The sequence below is a fragment of the Amia ocellicauda genome, chromosome 8 (assembly GCF_036373705.1).
Source record: "Amia ocellicauda isolate fAmiCal2 chromosome 8, fAmiCal2.hap1, whole genome shotgun sequence".
NCBI classification, from domain to species: Eukaryota; Metazoa; Chordata; class Actinopteri; order Amiiformes; family Amiidae; genus Amia; species Amia ocellicauda.
The window spans coordinates 26,110,930-26,137,526 of NC_089857.1; the positions used below are offsets into that span (position 1 = coordinate 26,110,930).

At 37.9% G+C, this 26,597-nt stretch overlaps 1 protein-coding gene across 2 annotated transcripts; it reads left to right on the top strand.

Moving 5' to 3' along the window:
- The first annotated feature begins 3,662 nt into the window (after window positions 1-3,662).
- Window positions 3,663-13,582, top strand: LOC136754729 (epigen). Of its 2 annotated transcripts, none has more exons than XM_066710832.1 (5): window positions 3,663-3,920; window positions 9,268-9,378; window positions 10,526-10,646; window positions 10,970-11,122; window positions 12,760-13,582. In XM_066710832.1, the coding sequence occupies exons 1-5, from the start codon at window positions 3,884-3,886 to the stop codon at window positions 12,812-12,814; spliced, it is 477 nt and encodes a 158-aa protein (XP_066566929.1). In that variant the 5' UTR covers window positions 3,663-3,883; the 3' UTR covers window positions 12,815-13,582. The 2 variants fall into 2 exon arrangements, with proteins under 2 accessions (XP_066566929.1, XP_066566928.1); XM_066710831.1 differs by having other exon boundaries at window positions 3,665-3,920; window positions 9,265-9,378.
- The last annotated feature ends 13,015 nt before the right edge of the window (window positions 13,583-26,597 follow it).

Here is a 26,597-nt window from a genome sequence, read left to right on the forward strand (position 1 = left end):
CATAACCTTACTTGACTCTTGTTTTGCAGCACATGTTAAAGGCTGTCCTTTAAGCTCTAAACTTTAAATTATCTCAAACTTCCCATAGACTGATACACTGAGTCACAGATGGTGGAGACAGCTTTTGTCTATAACATCACTAAGATGAAAAGAAACAGAATGACAGGCATGTGTATTATGTTAAAATATGCTGCCTGACTAGATTTCTTTCAAAGCCAGGATGTTAATTTGCCTGGTGAAGGTTAATTGAACATTCTTTCTGACAATCTGAAAACCCAGGCCCTCTTACGCTCCTGGTAATGCCAGTACTGAGAGTTTGAATCTGTGCTGCTGTTTGTTATCTTAGAAGAAGCAATAGAAACAAAGATTACTTTGTTTTAGTGACAGCATTATGGGTGAAGTGAGTTTCACTCAAGTTATGTATTGGACTTGTACTGTTCTGAATAACATAACAGATACTATCTCTTCAAAAGATAAATTGTGAGCTTTTGTAACTCACTGCTCTGCGGTATATTTAAGGTAATACAGCTTCACTAGAGGTAGTTCACATGCCTGATGTAAATGCATAACATACACTTTTAATTACATTCCTTCTGCAGATATTAACACTGATTTTTTATTATTAGGAATAGTTGTATAGTTGTATTTCAGTCTTTGTACTTAAGAAAAAAATATAGAGTATCTGTTTGACATTACTGCTTTGCTTTCATGTTAGCAATTTACAGCTTCAGGATTAAAAATCCACTGTGGGCAAAATGACCTGGCCACCATCAGTTAGAGAGTAATTTCATTAAACATTTGCAAAATGGCTTTTGGTCAGCAAACCCCTGTGAAAAGCTGATGGAATTACAATATGTGTATTTTCAGTATCCATAAGGGTCTGAGACACACCATTAATTTGAAACAGTTAAATGCTGACAATGATGCAACAGCAATGCTTGATTTTTACAATTTTGGTATCCACATACATGCACATAACCATCCCGTCATCAAATTCAAATGGGACACCTGTAAATTTAACTGATTTTTTGTTTAAACAATGGGCTTATGCAAAGTTAATTAAATGTTTCAAAAACAACCAATAGAAAAAATGGGTAAGTTAACTCATGAAGCTATTACCTCTTTTTAAATAGCGCATGTTCCCTCAATGGGCTACAGGCAACTTTTCGGAATGAATTTATACAATATACCTATTTATCCTATGTTGAAATCTGCCTAGGCAATCATCTTAACCTGAAAGCCCCATAGAGGGCAGAATAGGAGCATCTGAACGACGTTACCATGACTTCAGTGCAGGAGGCAAAACATGGTGATTAGGTATGATTAAACTTAAGACTCTTTTGTGTGGGAGACTGCAAGAAAAATCATCCAACTATATATACCACAATCAAAATACACTGGTACAGAACAAATGGTAACTATTGAAAGCAGGAAGAAAATAACCAAAAGAGAAAGGTAATGGCTTCTTAACCAGCACTGAACTCACTGCACTTACATCATGTTTCAATTCCACACCAAATCAAACCATAAACCATAAAGATGAGACAAACACATGGTGGAACTGGCTTTTAACAGATTCAAACTACTTAAGCTGCAAGATAAAAATATGTAGGTGAGAAGAACAGCAGTATTGGTTAAAAAACATTTGTTACATATTGAGAGCATGCATAATTTTGTATTAATGGATTCCACTCCTCTAAAGCACAGTAATTGGTTCATGTTGCCTTCCATATTCAATATCCACTGAGCTGGAATGTAACTATGAAAAAGTTAAGAATAATAAGAGTTAAAATGTGGTATTCACAATTGGGAAAGTAAAATATTGCTGGACTTGAATTGAAAAGTAAATTTTAAGAAATGATGCAATGATTATTTTTTATTTCAAATGGATTTCTGGAAAAATATGTGGATTCTTGTCTTTAACAGTTGTTAAGCTAAATTGGAAAATTAGGGGATGTTATGTGAGGTAAGGTAAGGCAAGGTTTGAATCATTAAAACAATAAACAACTCGATCATGTTTAGCAAGGAACTTTAATATATTTATATTATTGTTATTATACATAATACTATATTCATGTTTAATCATAAAATGTATCCAAATTTAGTATCCTTCAGATATCCTTCCCGGTTACTTACTGTAAAATGTACTTGATCATCTCTAGGGAAATAAATATTTATCATGTTGCTGTGTAAGAGTGACTTGTTTTTGTATTGACAAAACCATATTTCTATTTGTCATACTAAAATTATTTGTTGATGTTTTTGTTAATGATGTCTTATATAGGTATAATAGAATTACAATTCCTTTTGTCAGAAACATATCATGCCATGCATGTTTCTATAGCAACATCATTTGGGGTATCTACCTAATGATAAACAGGGCAGCTTGCTTGAATGCAAGGGAATACAATTTATATTCAGTTTAGTTGTGGAGAGGTCCATGAGGTGTTCTTATGACTGTATGGCTCTGTTATAATACCAGACCAAACAGGCAGGATGAATGTGTGGAATGCTATAATCTAGTTAACCTTTTGTTTCTTCTATTCCTTCAGGGATTTCTAATGTGGGTGGATGTAAATGTCAAATGTATAATATTTAATTTCCCATTCACAGAATTGATGCTTCTTTTTAAAGCCTTTTATGTTTACTTCAATAGTATGTATGTAGTAAATTATAATTTAGATCAATTTAAGACAATTTAACCCTCCCAATTGTATGAATCAGGGACCACAATAGCTGGTCACAGGGCTGGACTTCAGTTGTTTCAGCATTAGGGAAAATTCCTCTCAATTTCTCCTGACCCTAGAAATAAAAAAATACAAAACAATATACACAAAATGGGTAACATTATTGAATACTGCCCACTATGGGGGAACTTAACACAGGAAAGTAGATTTAATGTTGTACTCTACATTAGCTGTGTTCTATATTTCTTGCTTTTCTGTTTCATTATTTTATTTTATTTATATTAATTTGACATTTTATTTTGTTTAAAAAATTGTTAAAGTTATGCACCTACACCAATATATATATATATATATATATATATATATATATGTGTGTGTGTGTGTGTGTGTATGTATGCATTAATGTATGTATGTAGCCTGTATATTTATACACACACACATTTTTGTATGACTCGGATAATAGAGCAGTGGAGTCCTTCTGCAACTTTTCAGCTATGCTCACTCCTAGCAATACAGAGAATCTTGAAGAAAAATATTTTAGCCTCAATGACATCCCTTCCCTGTAATTGCTGACTCTTAATGATTAACTGTATGAATATTAACTAACATTATGTGAAGGAGTCTGAAATCCAGAGAACCTCAAAGATTGTGTGGAGAAAATAAATATTTGTATTTGTACCTTTGTACATTTTTAACACATAAACTCTGAAAACCAATACGATTATTTGGTGGTCAAGGATGTATTGTTTTTACAACCAGTGATAATAAGTAAGGCTTTAAAGTTGTCAAGCACTTCTATGCGTTTTCTTAAGTGGGCTTCACTGAAGCATGTTATTCCTAACTGTAGGCAAATACTTGGTCTCACCACAAAAAAGCTAGCAAATTGTCCCTGCATGTCCATATCCCGAGGAAACAGGAAGCGTTAGTGTAAAATCTGGAGGCAACTGATGTGGATAAGGAGGTGTTGAGTTGGTGATTAAAAAGAAAAGAGTTCTAGTAGAAACCAGCTACTGGCAGAGAAGGTAGTTTCTGATTGGCTAGCTTGTACTAGATGATTCATTGCGACAGTACATTAAAAAAGTATATAACCAAAGCAAAGGCGCATTGTCAAATCAAAGGGCTTGAAGGCAGAGCTGTGAAAAGGAGAGGGTTCAGTCTGTCTGTGACGAATACTAGAGAAACAGAAGTCGAAAACAATGACAGCAAGACGAGAAAGGCATTTACTGCAGAATGGTAAGTCATTCGCCTTGACTTCAGTTGTACTAAACCAGTCATCAAGGTATTTAAAAGGAAGATGAATGTCAAAGTTAAATAAACATGTATGCTAAAGCAAAACTATTTTTATACTAAGGGGAGAGTTATGTAATACATATTTCCTAGTGTATTTTTGTTTCCTAGTGATTATTGTTATTATTATTTTAAATAAAACACATTATAGAAGATACACTACATCTGGAACATAAATCTAAATCATTTGTCATAATTAATAATGCAAATATAAGCTACTGAATTGACTATTAGTTTGCAAATGAAGACCCTTGTTTCAATTTTCTGTGGTGATACATGTATACATGTATGTTAAAAAAAAACAGCAACAAGAAAAATGATAATCATATAATAATTATCTATTATAAGTGAATATTATACATCTATCAGTTGGTCTCATTTGGTTAGGACCTACTATCAAATTATTAATTAAAAAGGTTTAGATAGATCTACAAATACACAGGGTACCAAGATACAACCTATGGGGAGACATATTTTAATGCTATATGTGTGGACAAATGAGAATTGCTCTCTGGGCTGTGACAATTAAGCAGTATGCAGTAGCAGTTAGGGCTCTGGGCTCTGAAGCAGAGGATTGTGGGTTCAGTCTCAGGTGGTGGACACTGCTGTTGTACCCTTGAGCAACGTACTGTAACTAAATTACTCAAATATAAAATATACTCTGCTGTATAAATGGGTAATTGTATGTAAAATTAATATTATATATTGTAACAATTGTAAGCTGCCCTAGATAATGGTATCTACTAAGAAATACAATAATAATAATAATGATATCAGTCTTGCTCACATATTACTACTGTCAAAGTGTTACTGATTTAGCCACATGTACTCCAGGACTGTTTCAGATGGAAACCAGATTGAAAGCAGCTGGGCTAACATATATAGATAATACAGAAAGTACAAGCAAGTCATCTCAAACCATTAAAAGTACATTATAACCATAAATAACCATAACCATAAATAACAGACTTGCCAAACAGACTATTAAAATATGCTCTGTCTAGGTTGTGCCATACAGTAACAGTTTTCTTTAAGAAATCTGCTCATAAAACTAATTGTAAGACTAAATAAAGATTTTTTTGGTGACATAAAATTGTTTGGAGGCTGTGTTCCTTGAGAGAAGTGAAGCAATGAACAAGACTTTAAGAGCAAAACAAAGTAATCTGGTTTTGCTTGTTCTTATAGGTGATCACCCACCAGCTGTTTTTTAAAAGACTGGTTTTGAAAAAAATAAGAAAAAACTGCCATATTTAGGCCTTTTGGGTTTGAGTGTTTTTAAGTAGTGGTCATTATTTTACGTTTCAAGTATGTTTTGGCTGTTATATGTATTTGTGAACAACATGAAACATCTGCAAAGCAATAAAAATAAATCATACTGTAATCCTTTTTTAAGGGATTGATGTTTACTTGAATGTGATTTTGAGAATAAGCATATAACAAGTAACTAGCAAAGCCATCTATGATGGCTATAATGCTTTAGTCCTAATAAGTCACAAATTATTTTTTAATACATGTCTAACCAAAGATGTTTCGTGTTACCTTAAAGTTTTAATTCCCTGTATCATTCCTTTTATTCAGCTTTCTTGTATCTTGCCAGTTTTTCTTTGGGGTTGCTTTGAGTGTTAGATAGCTTGAGATGCATGATTGCCAGAGTTATATGTTGTATAAAAGCCATAAGCTATATAAAGTAATTTAAACAAGAATCTTGAGCAGTCTAAACAGGTGGTAGGAAGGAGGATGCACTGTCCAAATCAAACTGCCTGTTTCAGTGCAGCAGGTGCTGACAACAGAGATTACACTCAGCTCAACTCCTTGAGATACACTTATAGGATTAGAGAACATTAGGAGATGACTGCCAGTTCCTTACAACACTTATATCTAAGGAGTGAACAGGAACAGCTGTATCTTAGGAAGTGCTGCCTTTTTTCATATAAGCATTTAATCGTACAAATCTGTGAAATGAGACAGTCTCTTCATAACTCTGTAAGGTTTGCTCTTTTCTTTCCTCCCTCATCTCTTGACTCCTGAATTGAAATGGGGTGTCTATTAAGCTGATGCCCTTTTCTTATCTCCCCGTCAAAAACTCCCACACTTTGCAAAAAAGCTATTCTAATCAATTACCCTGGAAATGGCACAGTACCCAAAAAGTGTAATTTTAGGAAACTAACCAAGGGAATGCAAAGGTGGAAAAAGGGCAACTTTTGATGAGAGCTGCTTATTGAATCATAATGAAATTTAGGCTGTATGCAGAAACTGTAGCATAAGAAGGCATTACCTGCCTCCACCACCATGGAATATGGTTATAATGAACAGAACCTCAGAGAAAGCAGGTGTGACTTCAGTTACATTAGATCAAGAGGACAGTAGGGTATCTCCCTAAGAGTCACTTACTGAGTTCAAAGTTGAATAGGAGGATGTTTGCTTCAACTTACATTTTCAGTTCAATTCAGTTTTTATTTGGTATTGGGCTCTTGGTGATCAGATCATCACAGAGTGCTTTACAGAGTCAGAGAAAGGTATTAAAAAAAATGAAAGTCTGTAAGCAGCACAAAGATTGAGAATTGCTACAAACAGTTTCTTGATAGAGTCAAGGATAGTGAAATGTAATAAAAGCCGTATGTAAAGGGGGAGCAAAAAACAAAAACTTCAATGTTGAGAAAATAAATCTTTGGGGTTCCAAGTCCTAATGGTTACCTTCACTCAGTAATTGCAAAAGTAAAATATGGCTTCCCTGGGCTCTGTTCAGTATCAGAGGAGGTCGACATCACTGGGTGATGTCTAAGACAGGCAGGTATAGTGGCTGTATCAGGGCCTTGTTTTAGTGCATCCAGTAGTGCAACAAGTGACTGGACTAAACACATACATTATTTGTATAAGGCGCTATGTAATGAAAACCATACTATTGGATAGAAACCAAAAAGTATGGAAAACGAGGCAGGACATTTGCATTTTGACATTTACAAAAGCATTTTGTCCGATGCATGGCTCCAGTAAATTAAAGGGTTTTACAATTGCAAGGAAAAATTAATCACACTGAAGAGGAAGTATAATTTATGTTCGTCTCAATGCTTCAAGTCAGTTATGGGAACAGGATCAACTGTTGTCTTAATACATGTATACATATACAGATCTTAAGGTTTGCCTTTGATCTCTGTGACCAAGTAATCACCATTCGCTGCCAAGCCTGTGCTTCAAGGCATTCTTGAAGTCCTGAAATTGTGAGAAGCAGACGAAACCTCCCAATTATTGTCATAAGTACTTTCATCAAACACCTGAAATTTTTCTACATGCATCAGATTGTCTTTGCAATAAACACACCTACTCACTCCCATTTCACCTAAACTGAGCAGACCTCCCATGGAAGTTCCATTATGAAGCCAGACCTAGGATATACAATATATATATATATATATATATATATATACACACACAATATTCACAGTCATTGTCCAGGCATTTAATTCTTTCTAGTTTTCTTACAGTCTCTCACATTGACTATGCATATGGCAAAGAAAAAGTCGGAAGAGAAACTCCTCAAGACAATGACAATTTTATAATTTCTTAAAAACACATATCGATGCCCAGTGGACACATAAAACTACCTTTCCTGTAAGTGTTTAATATTACAAAAGCACTTGTTCCTCCACACACTTCTCTGTTTTATAACCGCACCCTTGCAAACTTGGTCGTCTTCCTCTGGTGAACACTTTTGCATCAATGAATTGCATAGTTCTCTCTCTACCACTTGCTTTTTAATGCCAATCTCAATTGCTGCCAATTTCCATGCCTTTCCCAGACTTGACAGTATAATTAATTTCATTGAGTCATGAATGTGGAATGTTTTCAATACCTAATAAAGGTTTTGTGATGTCGTAAACATTAAATTAGGAAGAAGCACAGTTCAGAAAAACGTATATTTCCTTGTTGATTTTGATTATTGCATTATCCACTAATTATTTAGCAGCTTTGCCCTTTAGAAACCTGGCATTAAATATATATCACTAATATCTGGAGAATTGGCATAATGTATTTTTTGTCATGCCTTTAAAATGTTTGTGGGGTCAAGAAGCTATTGTGATTATCCCATAATGCACAAACTACTGGATTGTAGATTAATGAAATCTCTGACAAACAAAAAGACACATCAAGTACCTGGTATGTTTTTTGTATTTAATGTTTTGGACATTTTGATTTAATCTGGGCCCTAATGTGAGTGGCTATTATAATTACTTCCATAACAAATCTTTGGAAAACACATTCCCTGCATTGTACACGTCACAAAGTGTAGTTAATGCATCAGCAGAAAGAGAAAGAAAGAGAGGGATAAAGCCTACCACTAAAACGTTGCTTAACCACCGGTAATTTTATGATGGTTGACACCTGCCTAACTTCTTCAGTCATTGTACTCCTTGAAAGAACTAGCCATTGGAATGGAATAAGTACATATGACTTTCCCATTTGAAATGCATCCCATATCATAACATGCTTTGCAGGCCTAAGACTGGAATGCATTTGGAAGCTAGGCTTGTCTTTGTTTGTTTGGAGAAGTTAATGCTTGTAATTAGGTTTCTAACCATGAATGCTGTTCAATCATATATAATAGCTTACATTAATTATAGTGTTGTGGTATATAGATATGAAATGGATTATTAATGGAGAGACATGGAACCAGGGCTGGCCAAAGCCTTTAAAACAATACCTATCATAGACTGGGGCTCTGTTGTTGTTTTTGTTGTTATTGTTGTTATTATTGTAATTAATATTTAAGTTGTTGGGGACGGGCAATGATCATTTTAAGTTGCTGTATAAAGGGGCAAAAGTAGTTATGAATGGTTGTGATGTGAGATCATGCATAATAAGAGTGATACTGTCAGTACAAATGACACTCCCTTCCTAAAAGAAAAATAAAATAAAGGCTTTAATGTGAGAATGCGTCACACAACGCTTCACTTTGTGTGATGAAAATAAAGTTCCCTACAGTACTAAAATTAACTGCATTGCTAGAACACAATGCACTATTAAACATAGCATTAAGGTGACATTGCATAGCACCTTGACTGTTGATGCCAGGAAATTAAACATGACCTTAAAACTGATGGTTATCCATCCACTATTCTGTTATTATTACTGTCTTCATTATTATTGTAGCAACAATAACTGTATATATGGAACTGCAGAACATTCAGTATAAATTGAAACACATATCTCGATTAACATGTATCCTTTCTGTATAGTTTGTAAAGGTGTTAAAAATAAAAAATTGAACTTCAGATTTGCTTTTCTCTTACAGCAGTCTTCACTGTGATAGTGGCTGCTGTTTGTTCATTTTCAACCACAGTGACTGAGAGGTCTTCCAAAACCATAGATCAACTTCCAGAAATGTCATTGACAAATGAAACAGGAGGTAGGTTCATTCGAGACCTCTTATATTTATTCAGAAGTAGCATCCTAATTTGAAATCCTGCTTATACATCTTAAAGTGCTCCCCACAAAAGATAAAGAATCAATTTAGTTTGATTTAAAGTCATTAAGAAATTCATGTTTAGAATCCCAAACAATTAAGATAATATCTTCTCTCTGTCACAATATCTGTGATACAGCAGTTCATGGATAATTCACTTTTTTATGTTGTCATATCTTTGAGATGACTAAACAGCCTTGTAGGAAAAGTAATGCAGAGTAATGCTTGCATATTTCAATTACCTGTATTTGTGACTTTGGAAGTAAGCCCTCTTAGCCCTGTTATAATACAGTTAGAGCTGGAGATCTTTCCACATAATAACCATTTACACCTTACTATAGCAAGATTTCTTGGTCTTGTACATTTCTGTTCTTTCTTTAATGTGTGGTTATGATGAAATAGCATATACATAGTTTGGAAACCACTATTACTGGGGTTGCCTTTGATGCGAATGCTGCACGCACTGTGGTGAGATTGCATTTACACACAGCATTACACTAAAGCACAGATACATCCATTTGGGATTAGGGAACCAGTGATTAAGCCAAAATGAAGTGGTGCCACACCTTATTGCAAAGCATTACCAGCACCCAAGACCGAAGTCAAGCGTGACAATAGTCAATCTTCTCTGCCTTCACTTACTCATCAACGTTTCTGATTTTTTGGTATACATTTTTTTAAAAAAACACAACACCATAGGTTTGCTTATTTGTCTGATATATATTTTGCATGCTATTCATATTTATTATGTACCGCATAATACAGAATATCAGAATATACAGAATATAACCATTGCACCCCAAGTCATAACACTACATTTGATTTTGCAATGCTGGTAAAGGATTTACGGAATAGTGAGGACAGTACATATTATTATTTTAGTTATTGTAACATAATTACATCTTTTCTCACTCATTATGGTTGTAATCCCCACCCCCCATTAATTTATAGTAATCAAGAAATTACAAAATGTACATTCAACTTTCTGGTCTTAATCATTTACTTGTCACCCTGTTATGAAATTTGAACTTGGCATTTTTGAAAATGTATATATTTTAAGTATATATTTTAATGTTGCTCACTCCTGCAGACGGAAGCACACAGCTGCCTCATATGTTAGAGCTCCTCAGCCCTTGCACTGGGGATAACCAGAGTTACTGCATGAATGGGCACTGCAGCTACAGAACAGATGTCAATAAACCTACCTGCAGGTAACCGAATGCGAATAAGGGCACACTGTGCATTCCGTACCTTCAATACATTGCATTGGTTTGTGCAGTGTTGATGTTTCACAAAGATATTTATCAAACAGTGATCAGGCAGGCCTTGCCCATATACAAATACAAATAGGACCATGAGGAACAGTACACACACTTTTAATGTGGTGAAAATCTCTTTTGGATTGCCTTTTTTAATGTCAGAATGCTGACATTATGATTTCTGTATCATCATGTCTTAATTCTTTATTCCCTCATATTTTGATTTGAGAAGACAAGTTTTAAAGGTGAAATGTTCTCTTTCTTTTTGTCCAAAGGTGTTTCAAAAACTATACCGGCGAAAGATGCCAGCATCTCCTCCTTGATTCTCATAGCGAAGAAAACTCTGAAAAACTGATTGCCATTGGAATTGGTGTATTTCTGCTCTTCTGTGCTATTACAGTTACTCTCTACTGCTGCATCAAGAAAAGGTAAAGAGACAGACAAACCTGCCATATCTGCTTTGCTGGGAAAATATCACACAGCGTATTGACAGTGTTAATTTTGAAAACAGAGTGTATGTTGTAGCACTTTGTGCGTCTCAGCACTAGTAACAAGTATGGATCTTTTCATCTGTTGTTAAGCAGCAGGTGCAGCAGCTATTCTGCTGTTAAGTTAAATGTCATCATCACGCCCATCATAAATGTCCCATACACTTTCCACAGAATTTCAACAAAAAATAACAATAGGAGCAACAACCAAACGACCTATGCAGTCACCGATCTGAAAGCAGTGGTATCTGCATGCTTTTCTATGACGCGCATGAAGGAATGCTATCCCTGCCCATTACAGATGCTGTCATATCTTTTTGCAACGCGTGACACACTGCTGGTGCTAGTCCATCCAAGGAAGTGGTTTAACCTTGTGCAGAGCAATATTACAGGACACTGTCTTTGCTTGTTAAAAAGTTAAATCACACCATGTGTACAGTGCAGCTTGAATGCCATTTGGTTTTAGTCCCAGTAAAAAAACAGATGAAGGCAACTACAATGAGGAACTAGAAACAACAGTCTAGTTCAGGGGTTTCCAACCCTGGTCCTGGAGAGCCCCTATCCAGCAGGTTTTAGAGGTCACCCTTCTATTGCCAATTTATAAACACCTGGAAGTATTTCAGTCTGATCAGTGAAGCTTTGGTTTGGTAAATTCAGTAATTTAGAAACCATTTAAGAAATCATCAGAATACTTGCAGCCTCTCTGAGCAAGAGCTCCCTTGGTTGATTTGCTTAATTGATTAATAACTCATATGTGTTCCTAGTATTTTGAAATTGGTGATTTAGGGTGACCTATAAGATAAACTGGATTGGGGCTCTCCAGGACCAGGGTTGGAGACCCCTGGTCTAGTTGTAATCTCTACTGTGAGCACCATGTTGGTGCTCAGATTGCTATTGTCTGGACCATCTCCAAAAGCTTGCTATTCATCAATTTTTCTGACACAGCTAAAGATGGAAGTTGCCAACTTGCATGTTTACACTATGTTTAATGCACACTGCATGATTAAACAAAAGGTTTCCCTATGTTTACACACAAGCTCCCTCTTGTGCCCAGTCTGTATATTACATTTACAACAGCTTCTGCAGGATCAGTGCCATCGCAGGACCCATGAAGAGGTTTGGCAATGCTGGACCAAATGCATCCCAATTTCAGACCCTATGTAATTTTATGCAAAGTCTATTACATATATGGCACCATTGGAAATGCACAAGATATCAATCAATGCCTATGGAGTGGCAGCAGATATATTCTTTGCAAACATTCAAACCTGTCAAGTGCATGTATACCTGTAGGAATTTATGTTGGAGAACTTTAAAGTCGGAGGCTATGTGACTCATTTTATTTTGAATCTAAACTAATTTTTCTACTGAAAATGTAATTATTTGTAATGCACATTAAATTAAGGATTTTGACATTCTCTAGAGAGGAATGTGATGGAAGGTTTATAAACACAATACTGACCTTATACTTTTTCTCCAGTATTAAGAATCAGGATACTGTAAATTTCATGTTAAGATTTATGAATGGCTGTTCTTTGAGTCTACATGGCTGACACTGTTATTGTGCTTTATTTCAGATGTAAGAAAGAGAAGTCTCCATATCAGATATGTATTCAGGAAAACACAGTCTGATAACAAAATGTTGAATGCTGGAAAAAGACTTGGCTATGAACAACAAGACATACTGGATCACTTGAAACATTTGTCAACAGCTTGGGATTTTACAGTCTGACGCCATGAAAATGATTAATAGTGCTTGATATTTTTTGTTGGACTAAGTAATTTAGATACATGACCCTGGAGAACCACAGTTTAATCAGATTTAATGTATTTAATCATTTTGCTAAAGGCCATGTTAATCATGACTAATTAAGCCAATATTTGGTTCAGTTCTGTGACCGATCTCTGTTTGAAAGAACACAAGAAGACCCTTAAGCTCCCTGCTATAGACTAGTATGTTTCATCCATTTCAGTGTGAAATATTTCAATGAAATTAAAAGATACATTGTGGGTTTAAAGTCAAGAAAAAGACCAATTCCAGCTGCATTCAAATTGTATTATTATCATTATATCATTATCATTCAATAGGACTTATTGAATCGGGACACATTCATCTGTCCTTGTCTTGTCAGAACTGGCAGAGGACAACAAAGAATTTAAAGAGGCTGTAACATTTCAGTGTGTACAGCTGTGTATCTTTAGTGTGAAAATCTCAATAACAATAAATAGACCACCAGTCTTGGAAATATGTTTTTTTTTATAGTTTTTTTTTTTAATCTTATAATATAAACTTATCCTTTATGCTTTTTGTTTAGATGAGTACTTAAACTATGTCCCTTGTAAATTAAAGCAGAAACTATGTTTATATGGATATTTATTAAAATAATGTATTACTTAAAAGTGTTGTGTGTGTATGTATATCTATATAAATACATACTGCATACATGTATGTATTTCAATGGAGTGCAGTTTGAACAGACCCTAACTTAACTAAAGTGAAGACTAGTTTTCTCTTCACCGAATCAGTGTTCAACAAATTCTGAAAATATATCTTATTTATATTAGCAATACTTATTAGACTAAATTGATTACAGAATAACATTTAAATGAAGGGTGTGAATACCTATGACTACAACTGCATATATGTCTATTTTTGTTAAATCAGCTTTAACAAAAATAGACATATATGCTTTTCAATTTATTATTATTGTGTGTGTTGCTCATCAATGACTTCAAGGAGTGGTTTCAAATAGTTCCATATGTTAAGGACCCCAAAACATTGACATAATTTCTGGTTAACAACAAGGCAATACTGTATGGTGGTATGCAAAGAAACATCACAGCTGTCAACCAGCCAGTTTATGTAAAGACCCATTTGGTAATGTGCATGTAGGTACATTGAAAAAGTTAGCCCACATTCACTGCAGAAGATCCCAGATGCAAGCTAATGACCAAGATAAAAAATGGTCTTTCTCTTAGAATGCATATGACATTTACATACAGTAAACTACAGCATGTGGTTTAAGACTCGGTGTGGCCAAATATGTTTCTATTTCCAGGGCTGCTGGAATCCTTTCCACAAAAAAGACAAATGGGAACATTGCATTTCAATTAGAGGAGCGCAAACCTGCTTGGAGCAAGGCTTTACAGGGCAGTGACAAATAATTTAAACTAGAGAGGACTGTGAGGAGAATTTATTGAAGGTCTCCAAGGAAGAAATTAAAAAAGGGAAGACAATATCTCACTTAAGAAAGTCTGTATCTCAAGGATAATAATGGGAAACATCAATGTATGTGATCGTGGAAAGTCTGATTGGGAGTACAGAAGCTAGAATCACAGTTGTATAAATGATCAGTTCATTTCAATAATTATAATCACTGTACACATCATTAATAACATCCTAATTTTGCTTGGAATTTCCTTGTTTCCTTCCTTGGAATTGCTCTAAACCTATTTTAATGTTTGAGCTGTTAAGGTTAACCCCTTGATTAGTATTATGTGGGTAATTGTTTTAAATATAGGCAGAGGTTAATGCATATAACATTATTTGTTGAGTGAAGGATAAGAACTATATATGTATACACTGATCAGCCATAACATTATGACCACTGACAGGTGAAGTGAATAACACTGATAATCTCATTATCATGGCACTTGTCAGTGGGTGGGATATATTAGGCAGCAAGTGAAAATTTTGTCATCAGAGTTGATGTGTCAGAAGCAGGAAAAATGGGCAAGCGTAAGGATCTGAGCGACTTTGACGAGGGCCAAATTGTGATGGCTAGACGACTGGGTCAAAGCATCTCCAAAACTGCAGCTCTTGTGGGGTGTTCCCGGTCTGCAGTGGTCAGTACCTATCAAAAGTGGTCCAAGGAAGGAAAAGCGGTGAACTGGCGACAGGGTCATGGGCGGCCAAGGCTCATTGATGCACGTGGGGAGCGAAGGCTGGCCCATGTGGTCCAATCCAACAGACGAGCTACTGTAGCTCAAATTGCTGAAAAAGTTAATGCTGGTTCTGTTAGAAAGGTGTCAGGCGCTTTTGGCAGTGGACAGGGGTCATGGGCACCCTGACTGGTCTGCGGCTACACAGCCCCATACGCAACAAACTGCGATGCACTGTGTGTTCTGACACCTTTCTATCAGAACCAGCATTCACTTTTTCAGCAACCCCATGATATAATTGTTATATTGGATAAGTGTGTGACATGTTTCACTAACGTTAATGATTTGGTTAATTTTGTTTTCTTTTCTTTCTATTGAAGGCAACTCAGCTGTTGCACCTGTGGTTTTGTTTGCACACTAATGAGGAGAAGATTTATAGTAGAACAACAAAAGTCACTAAACATGACTTAGATAGTCAACTGTTTCTTACTTTTATGTACTCATCCTTGTTTGGAAACTAATACATTTTCTAAAAAGGAGAAACCTTTTTAATACGTTCAGAAGACAGTGCAGCATATTGTCTAAATATGGATAGGATTCTTGTGTTATTTTTTATTACATTTATGATGCAGTTGAAGAAATAAGGACAATACCTTGCTTTGTGAAAGTGTGCCTCAATACATTTGTATGATAATTTTAATTTTCCCATGGCTTTACTATAATTCTGTCCAGTTTGCTTTGCTGTGGTTTGCTGTACCTCTCCTTGCTTTACCGTGTTTTGTTTCCTGCATTTTACTTTTGATTTGCCATCTTAGACTACAATCAACTCTTGTTTTGTAACAGCAAGTGTCAGCATAATACCCCTTCTGCCCGATTAAAATACTGAGTGCACATTTATGGGTTAGTGTCATGGGTGGTAATGCTCTTGTAAGTTATGACTATGCCAGCTCAATTTTTAAGGGGAACATCAACACCAAAACTCTACTGCTGCCTCCCCATGCAGATTCAGACCAGGATCTCAGGACACCCCACCACAGACACAGGTAAGTACACATTTTACTTGTAGTTCTCCTTCAACACATTTGGATCAGCACAGGGTACGAAGTCTGGGCTCTCGGCTCATAAACAATCTAGGATTTTTACAATCTAGGATGTAAGACCTCATATATTGTTTACTGTATATCTCGTATACACTTGTATAAATTGGAATTTGTAAAATGAAGTTTGTAAGATGTATGTCTTGTATTGCACTGTATTATTGCACTTTGTACTGCTCTTGTGTTTTGTAAGTTGCTCTGGATAAGGGTGTTTGATAATAAATAAATAAATAAATAAATAAATAAATAATAACAACAATAATAAAAAAATCTAAATAAGGGAAGACTAAGCTATAACTAGAAAACATTAAAATCACCTTTAGTAAAGTCTGAGTGATAATAACTAATAAAATACATAACCTACTGATAACAAAAAAGGATTTAGATTAACAACAACTAAAACTAACACTAAAAGATTAAAACTATTGTTAAATCACCTTATGAAATTCCAAAAACAAAGGGAAGCAATAAGGTAAAAAATTGAAAGAAAGTCTATGTTTAGTGAAATGTCTGGGTTTCCTTGGGTCAATCTGCCAAGAATCAATCTGTACTTGTCAAGGGAAGTACAAGCTACAGTGGAATAACTGAGCCCCTCTGTGTGGTGCTCTCTACCTGTGGTCATTCTCCCTCTTGAAGTGGCTCCTCAACATGTACAGATGGTAGAAAAAATCACACTTCTGAGAAAGAGAGACCAGGAGACAGACCCGCAGGCAATGCTTTAATGATTATAACACTTTTCTCCATTTCTTCACAGCTCTGTCAGCCATATACTTCCCTTCCTCACTGCTCTGCTCCTCACAGGGGTGTGCAGGCACCAGAACCAGCCCTGAACCACAGACCAGGGGATTCCACCACCACCTGAGGAGCCTCGCCACCCAGAAGCTACCAATACACAGAAAATAAGTTCAACACCAATTGTGCAAATATGTAACTCACTTCTATTCTCCCTAAACAGGTGAAATACATTGATGCAAGCCATTACAAGGACAGCACTCCAAGGCTGGCATTATTTGCAGCATTATCACCAGTTCTCAGCATGATACACCTTCCTAGTTTCCTGGTGCTGTTCAAGTTCAGGGGCTTCCAACCAGTAAGTAGTTGCTCTGCTGTGGGATAGTCTGTTTCCTCTGTACTGTTCTGCATCCACTTGCATGCCTTCTACTCCAGCCAACAGTTGACTGCATGCCACAAAGGGGAATGCAGGTGTCTGTGCTCCTGCTTGATGGAAGGGGGGAGACACCGCAATTTAGCTTAGGTGTGTCTGTTGGGTGAAATAATAATTCACTCAACAAAATAAAACAGTGAATACGAAGTCATTTAACATCCCAACACAAATAATAATAAACTGAGTTTAGTCACTTCTCATGACATTAGCAATCTGATTTAATGCTTTTTTGTCACTTGTATCTGGTATGTGTGATGCCCAAAGGTAAAACTCTTGCGCAGTTAAGGTGTGTTTCAGTCTAGACATTTCAGAAACACCTCAAGTTAAACATAAGGCAAGTACACACCCATTTCCATAAATCAGGACTGCAATTCATTGCAGTAATTGTTATGACATAAAGATGGGTCTCCATATCCAATTAAGTTACAGGCTTCACACAAGTCTTTGGCTAATGCTTGCAATGATTGTTGAACAATTGATTACTTGATACTACCTGGTGAATATTTAAAATCACTTGAAATATGCTACCATATTCATATCTTCTTAAAATATTGTAAAAAAAAAAAACAGCCAGGCCATCCAAAAATGACAGAGAAAGGGGGAAACCAAATCAGACCAGACCAGACCAGACAAGACCAGACGGAGGAGGAGGATAAATCGGGAAGGTGCAGCAGGTAGCGGAGCAGAGAGAGCGGCGGCGGTAATGTGTGGACTGAGGATCAGAGGGGGAGAGCAAAGCCTGACTCCGTACCCGGGGCCAGGTTGGTGTAGGTACTGTGCCCCTGACCACCCACATGAGGGCCCAGGAAACAGGTGGGGTAGAGCAGGGCAACCAACCCCACCCATTGCTCCGTTATCTTAAGCCCCCCCTTGAGCACTGCACAATTGCCGGAGCTGCATGGGAATCCCCCGGTAAGAGGAATGACAGCCTGGAGCCTGCAGCATGGGGATGGGCTGGTTCCTTATAGGAGCCTGCTGTGAGGTGGTCCAGCTGGCTGGCTACACACCCTCCTACTGTCTCTGATATGAGAGGGGGATTTAAATGCTGGGGGATCCGCTGGACAGTCAGAGGACTGGGATGTTTCCGGTATAAGACTGGGGCACAGTGTCTAAAGTATGGAAGTTTTCTAGTGCCAAAATACAAAACAATTCATATTGTAGCGATCCTGGCAGGTGTCTGTGTGTATGTGCCAGTAGGGCAGCCCAAAGGTGGGGGATGGGGATGTAAAAGCGTGTATGCAGGGTGGGTGGATCAGTTCGGGGACCCTGTCTGTCTGTCTGTGTGTGTGCATGAGTGTGAATGTGTGTTACATGTGGGGTGTTGTCGTGAAGGGTTAGGGAGGGATGTTTGTGGTTTATTTGTGTCTGCGTGGCTCCCCCCGTCTCCGGGTGGTACAGCCAGAGAGCGGCGATTGGGTGAGAGGGAGTCACCAGACAGGGGGATATATAAGGGCGTGGTGACTCACCAGGAGTTGAGTCGAGTTGGAGTTAATGGGAAAGACAGATCTGTGTAAAGTTATTTGAATCTTAGGGGAAAAGGGGTAAAGTGGATGTACCTCTTTGAAAAGATCGATAAACACCAGTTTTGTTTTGGAAGACTTGTGCTTCTTTTGCTTTTATTTCAACAGTGACCATTAAAAGGTTAGGTCGCTACAATATGTTGAAATACAAAAATATTGTCATATTGCTTTACAGGATGTTGCAAATGTGTTGTGCAATTAAATACAATGCACACATTGTTAAACAATACTAGCTTATTTTTGTGTTTTATACCTGCTGAATTGCTTTATAGCATCTTTGTATTTTAATGCCACAATTAAATGTAATACTAATGTTTTACATTGCTTAAAGCAGTGTGATGGTAGTGACTGAATTAAACGCAATACACACATTGCATTGCAGTGCGTCAGTGTTTTGTTTTACCCGATGGCTCTGCCTGAAGTGTGCCAAAATTAAATACAATGTAGGGGCGGAGACTGGGTGCAATTAACATATGGAGGCGTGGCTATAGGCGTGGGTGACCCCGTAGTTGGACTGATTTGTCTTATCGTAGCCCAACGATCAGTGTTGCTAGATTCGGGGAAAATCACCCATTTGTGGGGGAAAATCAAAGCCATGGTGGAATAAATAGGGGGAAGGGTTTCATGCGGGAATGTAGGGGGGAAGATATTTTTCAGATGGGGGGATTCAGATTGAAATGGGGGATTTCTGAAATATTTTATTCATCTTTTCAAAAACAACATCTCAACAGCAAGATTATATTTAATAATTTTCCATTGGCAACTGCATTTATTCTCACATTTTATCCATGCAAGGTATACCTAATAATAGTCTGAACAAAAAAAAAATGGTATTGCTTATTCACATTTACTTATGGGGGAAAACATTAAATTTTTGAGAGAAGTGTCTGGCAACCCTGTCAACGACACCTCCACAGTCACTCGGTCTCCGTCTATTACCGTGCAATCAAACCAGAGACCTGTCTGAATCAGTATCAGATCTCACAACAACCACTTTGGAGGAGCAGAACCAGGAAACTCCGGCCCCGGCCAACTAGTTTGTTTCAAGTGATTTAATTATATTTCATGGCAGTAAAGTGAAACTTAAAATGACAACAACAACAATGGTTCAGTTGATTTGTGACCACTGGGTCCAGTGAAAAACACACAACCTTACGATCTAGTTATAGCACAAAAACATTAGGTTGGGAATGCAACCACGGTTATCTGAAAAAGGAAGCACTGCTCAAGTGGGAAGGGTTTCTGCACACTTCCGAAACGTCACTCTATCAAAGCTGCGGTTGGCCCTTGTGCTCGTCACTCAGAACAGGTCCCTTCCCCCTTCCTGTTCTATAAAACGTGACGTCAGTGCAGGTTCGTCCTCTTTTGCTCTTTTGCCAGAAGCTAGGACAATATCTGCTGTGGGCAATCAAGCAACTTGTGCAGCCTCCGTGCATTATCATGGCAGTGGACCCCTGATCCAATAGGAGCAGGACCACAGACCCAATGAAAAAACACAACATAATACATAGCTGGCTAGTCACAGAGTAGTTGAGCTGAACAACAATATACATTATATACACTACCACTCAAAAGTTTGGGGTCACTTAGAAATGTCCTTGTTTTCGAAAGAAAAGCAATTTTTTTGTTCATTAAAATAACGTCAAATTGATCAGAAATACAGTGTAGACATTGTTAATGTTGTAAATGACTATTGTAGCTGGAAACGGCTGATTTGTAATGGAATATCTACATAGTCGTACAAAGGCCCATTATCAGCAACCATCAGTCCTGTGTTCCAATGGCACGTTGTGTTTGCTAATCCAACTTTATCATTGTAAAAGGCTAATTGATAGTTAGAAAACCCTTTTGCAATTATGTTAGCACAGCTGAAAACTATTGTGCTGATTAAAGAAGCAATAAAACTGGCCTTCTTAAGACTAGTTGAGTATCTGGAGCATCAGCAATTGTGAATTCGATTACAGGCTCAAAATGGCCAGAAACAAAGAATAGAAAGAGGAGTGGGAGGCCCCGGTGCACAACTGAGTAAGAGGACAAATACATTAGAGGACAATACATCTAGTTTGAGAAACAGATGCCTCACAGGTCCTCAACTGGCAGCTTCATTAAATAGTACCGCAAAACACCAGTCTCAATGTCAAGAGGTGACTCCGGGACACTGGCCTTCTAGGTAGAATTGCAAAGAAAAAGCCATATCTCAGACTGGCCAATAAAAAGAAAAGATTAAGATGGGTAAAAGAACACAGACACTGGACAGAGGAAGATTGGAAACGTGTTATGGACAGACGAATCTAATTTTGAGGTGTTCGGATCACAAAGAAGAACAAACATGAGACACAGACCAAATAAAAAGATGCTGGAGGAGTACTTGACACCACCTGTCAAACATGGTGGAGGCAATGTGATGGTCTGGGGGTGCTTTGGTTGTGGTAAAGTGGGAGATTTGTATAGGGTAAAGGGGATTTTGAAGAAGGAAGGCTATCACTCTATTTTGCAATGCCATGCCATACCCTGTGGATGGAGCTTGATTGGAGCCAATTTCCTCCTACAACAGGACAATGACCCAAAGCACAGCTCCAAACTATGCAAGAACTATTTAGGGAAGAAGCAGTCAGCTGGTATTCTTTCTATAATGGAGTGGCCAGCACAGTCACCGGATCTCAACCCTATTGAGCTGTTGTGCGGGCTGTTTTGTTGAGCTTGTCTTTATGGTACGTAAGAAGTACCCATCAAGCCAATCCAACTTGTGGGAGGTGCTTCAGGAAGCATGGGGTGAAATCTCTTCAGATTACCTCAACAAATTGACAACTAGAATGTCAAAGGTCTGCAGGCTGTAATTGCTGCAAATGGAGGATTCTTTAACAAAAGCAAAGTTTGAAGGATATAATTATTATTTCAATTAAAAATCATTATTTCTAACCTTGTCAATGACTGTATTTCCTATTCAAACTCAGTTCATGTATGTTTTCATGGAAAACAAGGACATTTCCCCCAAAACCTTTGAACAGTAATGTACATATCGCATGACAGCAAGACCTTCATGCTGTCAGCGCGTAGTACAGAGTGGAAGAGCTCCACTGTGGTGACAACTTAGATTTCATACAAACAAACTATATACACTATAGGGTACGGGAACAAACTCATGTGCCAACCCATGGAACACAGGAGCAGATGACGCCTGCTGGTTAGACCAGCTAACACAGGGCAACATTAGCTCTACTGTGCTGACAAACTATATACACAGTGGAACACGAGAGCCTGCTCATGTGCTTACCAGTGAGGGCAGCAGCAGCGGACTCTTGCTCTATGGCACATAGCCAGAGTGGGTAGGAGTACTGTGACCTTGTAGAGGGAGCTCTCACCGACTGAATAGTGGCTACTACCACATCTGACAGACCCCAGGCAATTAATCGCTCCCACTCAGGGGCCAGGCCCAGATTTGGAGGAGGCTCAGATTGGAGTGGGACAACAAGTCCACTCTCACTGTGAGCTGCCAAGGCAAACCGTGCAAACCAGAATCTTCGAGGCCAAAGTGGAGCTTTTGCTCGTTCTCTCCTGACCTTCTCCAGGACAACCGGGAAAAGGGGGAATGGTGGGAACGTGTAAAGTAGACAGCACGGCCATGTGTGGTCTAGCACGTTGATCCTAAGAGTTCCTCAGCGCTCTCGGACGGAGAACCATAGTGGGCAGTGTGTGGACTCTGCCGAGGCCCTGCCCTGCCCTGCCAAACCGGCTCCACAGTTGCTGTATCACAAACATTTTTAGGCAAAACATGCTGCTATTGAGTGTTGCTTGTCTAAAACCCAAAATACAAAGATCTTCTATTTAAACAAGATAGTCAACTCCCCCTTTTCTTCCATCTTTGAGAAGCAATGCATTATGGGAGTAACAACGAGTTCAGGTGGCACTTTTCTCCCTATCTATATAATGGAAAACCTGCCTCATTTCATATTCAAGGCTTTATTTAAAAAAAAAAAAAACTATTGCCAATTGGCCCTTGGTTTCTACATCTCCCCACTGAAGGGCCAGTCTGCAATAGGGCCACCTCTCCTGCTTCTTCGTCGAATCCCACTGGAGTAACTCTTTCCTTAGGTCATATGGCTCACCAAAGTGACCTTCCAATGTAATGATTGTGTTTCTCAGATAACTGTATAAAGGTGTGTGTTGTAGCCCAGATAGCCTAAGCACAAATGTCAGGCAAGGGAGCACCTCTAAAGAGAGCCCAGGATGTCACTGCCCCTCTGGTGGAATTGGACCTGCGCGAGGCACTTGGCAGGGGATTGCCCAGCTACCACTCCCCTCTTGAGGACAGACCCAGGAAGCAGGTGGAGGGTGGAGAGGGGGAGGTGATTTCAAACGCATGGCAGGGTGTTTGAATTAGCCTGTTTGCTGTTTGGTGTTAGTTTAAAAAAGCTATCCTTGACATTCATTGAGTGTGCTATGTGCTCTGTTAGACAATGTGATTCACAATACAAGATATTAAGCAAAATAAAGCTTCTTGGCAGGAATCTCACATTAACCAGTGCATTAATAGACATCAACCACACTGTCTTGCGGTGTGTGGTTTATACCTTTTAATGCACTAGTTAATTTCAGATTCCTGCCAAGAAGCATTATTTTGCTTAAGCTCTTGTACTGCATATTGTTTCTGTGAATAACTTTTTTAATTGTATCATATGCATTTTTTTTGTTCTACTAATCATCAGCATGTGACCTTAGAACTATGTGTTTGTTTTATTGGCGTAAATTAAATATTGGGAGAGCACACATCATATATAAATATGGGGCTCAATGACTGTTGTTCGTTATAAAGTATTAGTTGCTTCACACCCCTCCATCCTCCCCTACTTAGACACCAAGAAAAAATGCACTATTTACTAACATGTCTGCATTTTAAAAAAAGATTGAGGAAGGCTTTCCACAATATAAAAAGAAAACGAGGGATATGAAAACAAGCAAGAAACCTGACACACAAGTAAATAAACATAACATGTTTCATAATTATTTTATTCTGCTTATTTGTTTAAAAAACTACCAAATCTTAGAAACCCTTCAATGTCAATATCAAAACGCATAACTACAAAGATATATTTCAACAGCCTCTCTGTCATAGCATTCAGCTGGGATTTAGGGCAGATACATCCAAACATTATAACATAAGCAAAACATATTTGTTGAGAAATCCCACAAATTCTTGGAAATCAGTGGAAGCAGTATTCTAAGAAGACCAAACACATCCCAAATACATAACTATTTTGTCGGTTTAAAGTTGGTGCATAATATGTCCTTTTAAGGCAAAATGCAGATTACCTTTTGTAATCACACTCCGTCTTCAGTGAAGAATGTACCTGTGATCCTCATTAAACATGTGTAAATGTGGCCGCTCTTTGGAAATAGTTCTGCTACATAACTCTAGGAGTCATAACATGCTTGGCCTAAAATCTGAGCTGTTGCATACCTACTATACTTCTTAATTAACTTGTTCTGTTTATTATTGTTGCTTGATAACATGTTATCATAAATTAAAGGTAAAATACTCAGGAGAAAAGTCCTTCTCTGGAACAGATATTTTACGATGTAATGATATTGCTGTTAATGATTAGAGAGTCGCTGAGTTTTGTGTGACTGAGATTCCACAAGTGAACTTGGTTCACTCACAGGTTTACACATACTACAGTTTGTTGTGAAAACAAACAGAATTTGAACTCACTGGATATCTTTTCAGCATTGAGTAACAATGGATAATACACTTCAATGTGTTATCTGGTTGATATAAAAACAAAAAAAGGGAATTATCTTTGGCAAAGCTTCAAAGCAGGGTGCCTGTGTGTACTGTCTTCTGCATTCAGTGAAAATCTGATGACAAAGCCAATTTCTTTCATTTTCTCACCTGCCTGTATGCCATAATGTTCCTCACAATCTGCACGTTGACTGCCTTTAGCACTAGTAAGAAAAGAGGTCTGCCAAAACCTGTTCACAATATGAAATATACATGTATGGTTTTTTTTTAGCTTTAAATCTGTCTTTAGTCTGTTAGGTTTACAAAAAGAACCAGAATATCCTTGATTCTTTGAGAAATTACAGTATGGTATTGAATACTAGCACACTTCACATATATATAGTGGTAGACGTGTGACACATGCACACGCAGGCACACGCACACGCACAGTACTGTGCAAATGTTTTAGGCAGGTGAAAAAATGCTGAAAAGTAAGAATGCTTTAATAGATTATATTGATCAATTAACAAAACGCAAAGTGAGTGAACAGAAGAAAAATCTACATCAAATCCATATTTGGTGTGACCACCCTTTGCCTTCAAAACAGAATCAATTCTTCTAGGTTCACTTGCACACAGTTTTTGAAGGAACTCGGCAGGTAGGTTGGCCCAAACATCTTGGAGAACTAACCACAGTTCTTCTATGGATTTAGGCAGCCTCAGTTGCTTCTCTCTCTTCATGTGATCCCAGACAGACTCAATGTTGAGATCAGGGCTCTGTGGGGGCCGTAACATTACTTCCAGGACTCCTTGTTCTTCTTCACGCTGAAGATAGTTCTTAATGACTTTTGCTGTATGTTTGAGGTCATTGTCATGCTGCAGAATAAATTTGGGGCTAATCAGAGGTCTCCCCGATGGTATTACATGATGGATAAGCATCTGCCTGTACATCTCAGCATTGAGGAGACCATCAATTCTGAGCAAATCCCCAACTCCATTTGCAGAAATGCAGCTCCAAACTTGCAGGGAACCTCTACTATGCTTCACTGTTGCCTGCAGACACTCATTCGTGTGCTGCTCTCCAGCCCTTCGGTGAACAAAATGCCTTCTGCTACAGCCAAATATTTAAGATTTTGACTCATCAGTCCAGAGCACCTGCTGCCATTTTTCTGCACCCCAGTTCATGTGTTTTCATGCATAGTTGAGTCACTTGGCCTTGTGCCACATCAGAGGTATGGCTTTTTGGCTTCAAATCTTCCATGAAGGCAACTTCTGACCAGACTTCTCTGGACAGTAGATGGGTGTACCAGGGTCCCACTGTTTTCTGCCAATTCTGAGCTGATGGCACTGGTGGACATCTTCCGTTTGTGAAGGGAAGTAAGCATGATGTGTCTTTTATCTGCTGCAGTAAGTTTCCTTGGCCGACAACTGCTTCTATGGTCCTCAATGCCACCTGCTTCTATGTGCTTCTTCAAAAGAGCTTGGACAGCACATCTGGAAACCCCTGTCTGCCTTGAAATTTCTGCCTGGGAGAGACCTTGCTGATGCAGTATAACTACCTTGTCTTGTTGCTGTGCTCAGTCTTGCCATGGTGTCTGACTTTTGACAGTAAACTGTCTTCAGCAGCCTCACCTTGCTAGCTGAGTCTGGCTGTTCCTCACCCAGTTTTATTCCTCCTACACAGCTGTTTCTGTTTCAGTTAATGATTGTGTTTCAACCTACATATTGAATTGATGATCACCAATTACTTAACTCAGCCCACTGCTTTTACTCTGTGCTTCAGAAAGAATGAGACAAAGCATGTGTCCTCCAAAATATTCACCATTCATGTGCTATTTTTTTGTACTGCAATTCCAGAATGTCCACAGTCCAGGTATTACACTTTTAACAAGTCACATTTTGGTTTATTTATGATTTATTATTACAGATGCTATCTTTTTTCTCTGGCCTCAACCCAAACACAAGTTCAATAAATACAAATCTGTCCAACCTGTCTCGTTTTGTATGGATCTGTTTGAGATCTGTGTTTTTTG

What these genes read in the sequence shown, in the direction of transcription:
- LOC136754729 (XM_066710831.1), top strand. Translation starts at nt 3,884, where the DNA reads ATGACAGCAAGACGAGAAAGGCATTTACTGCAGAATG. An exon ending in GTCAATAAACCTACCTGCAG is followed by an intron (nt 10,647 to 10,969) that starts GTAACCGAATGC and finishes TTTTGTCCAAAG; the next exon opens with GTGTTTCAAAAACTATACCG. An exon ending in TACTGCTGCATCAAGAAAAG is followed by an intron (nt 11,123 to 12,759) that starts GTAAAGAGACAG and finishes GCTTTATTTCAG; the next exon opens with ATGTAAGAAAGAGAAGTCTC.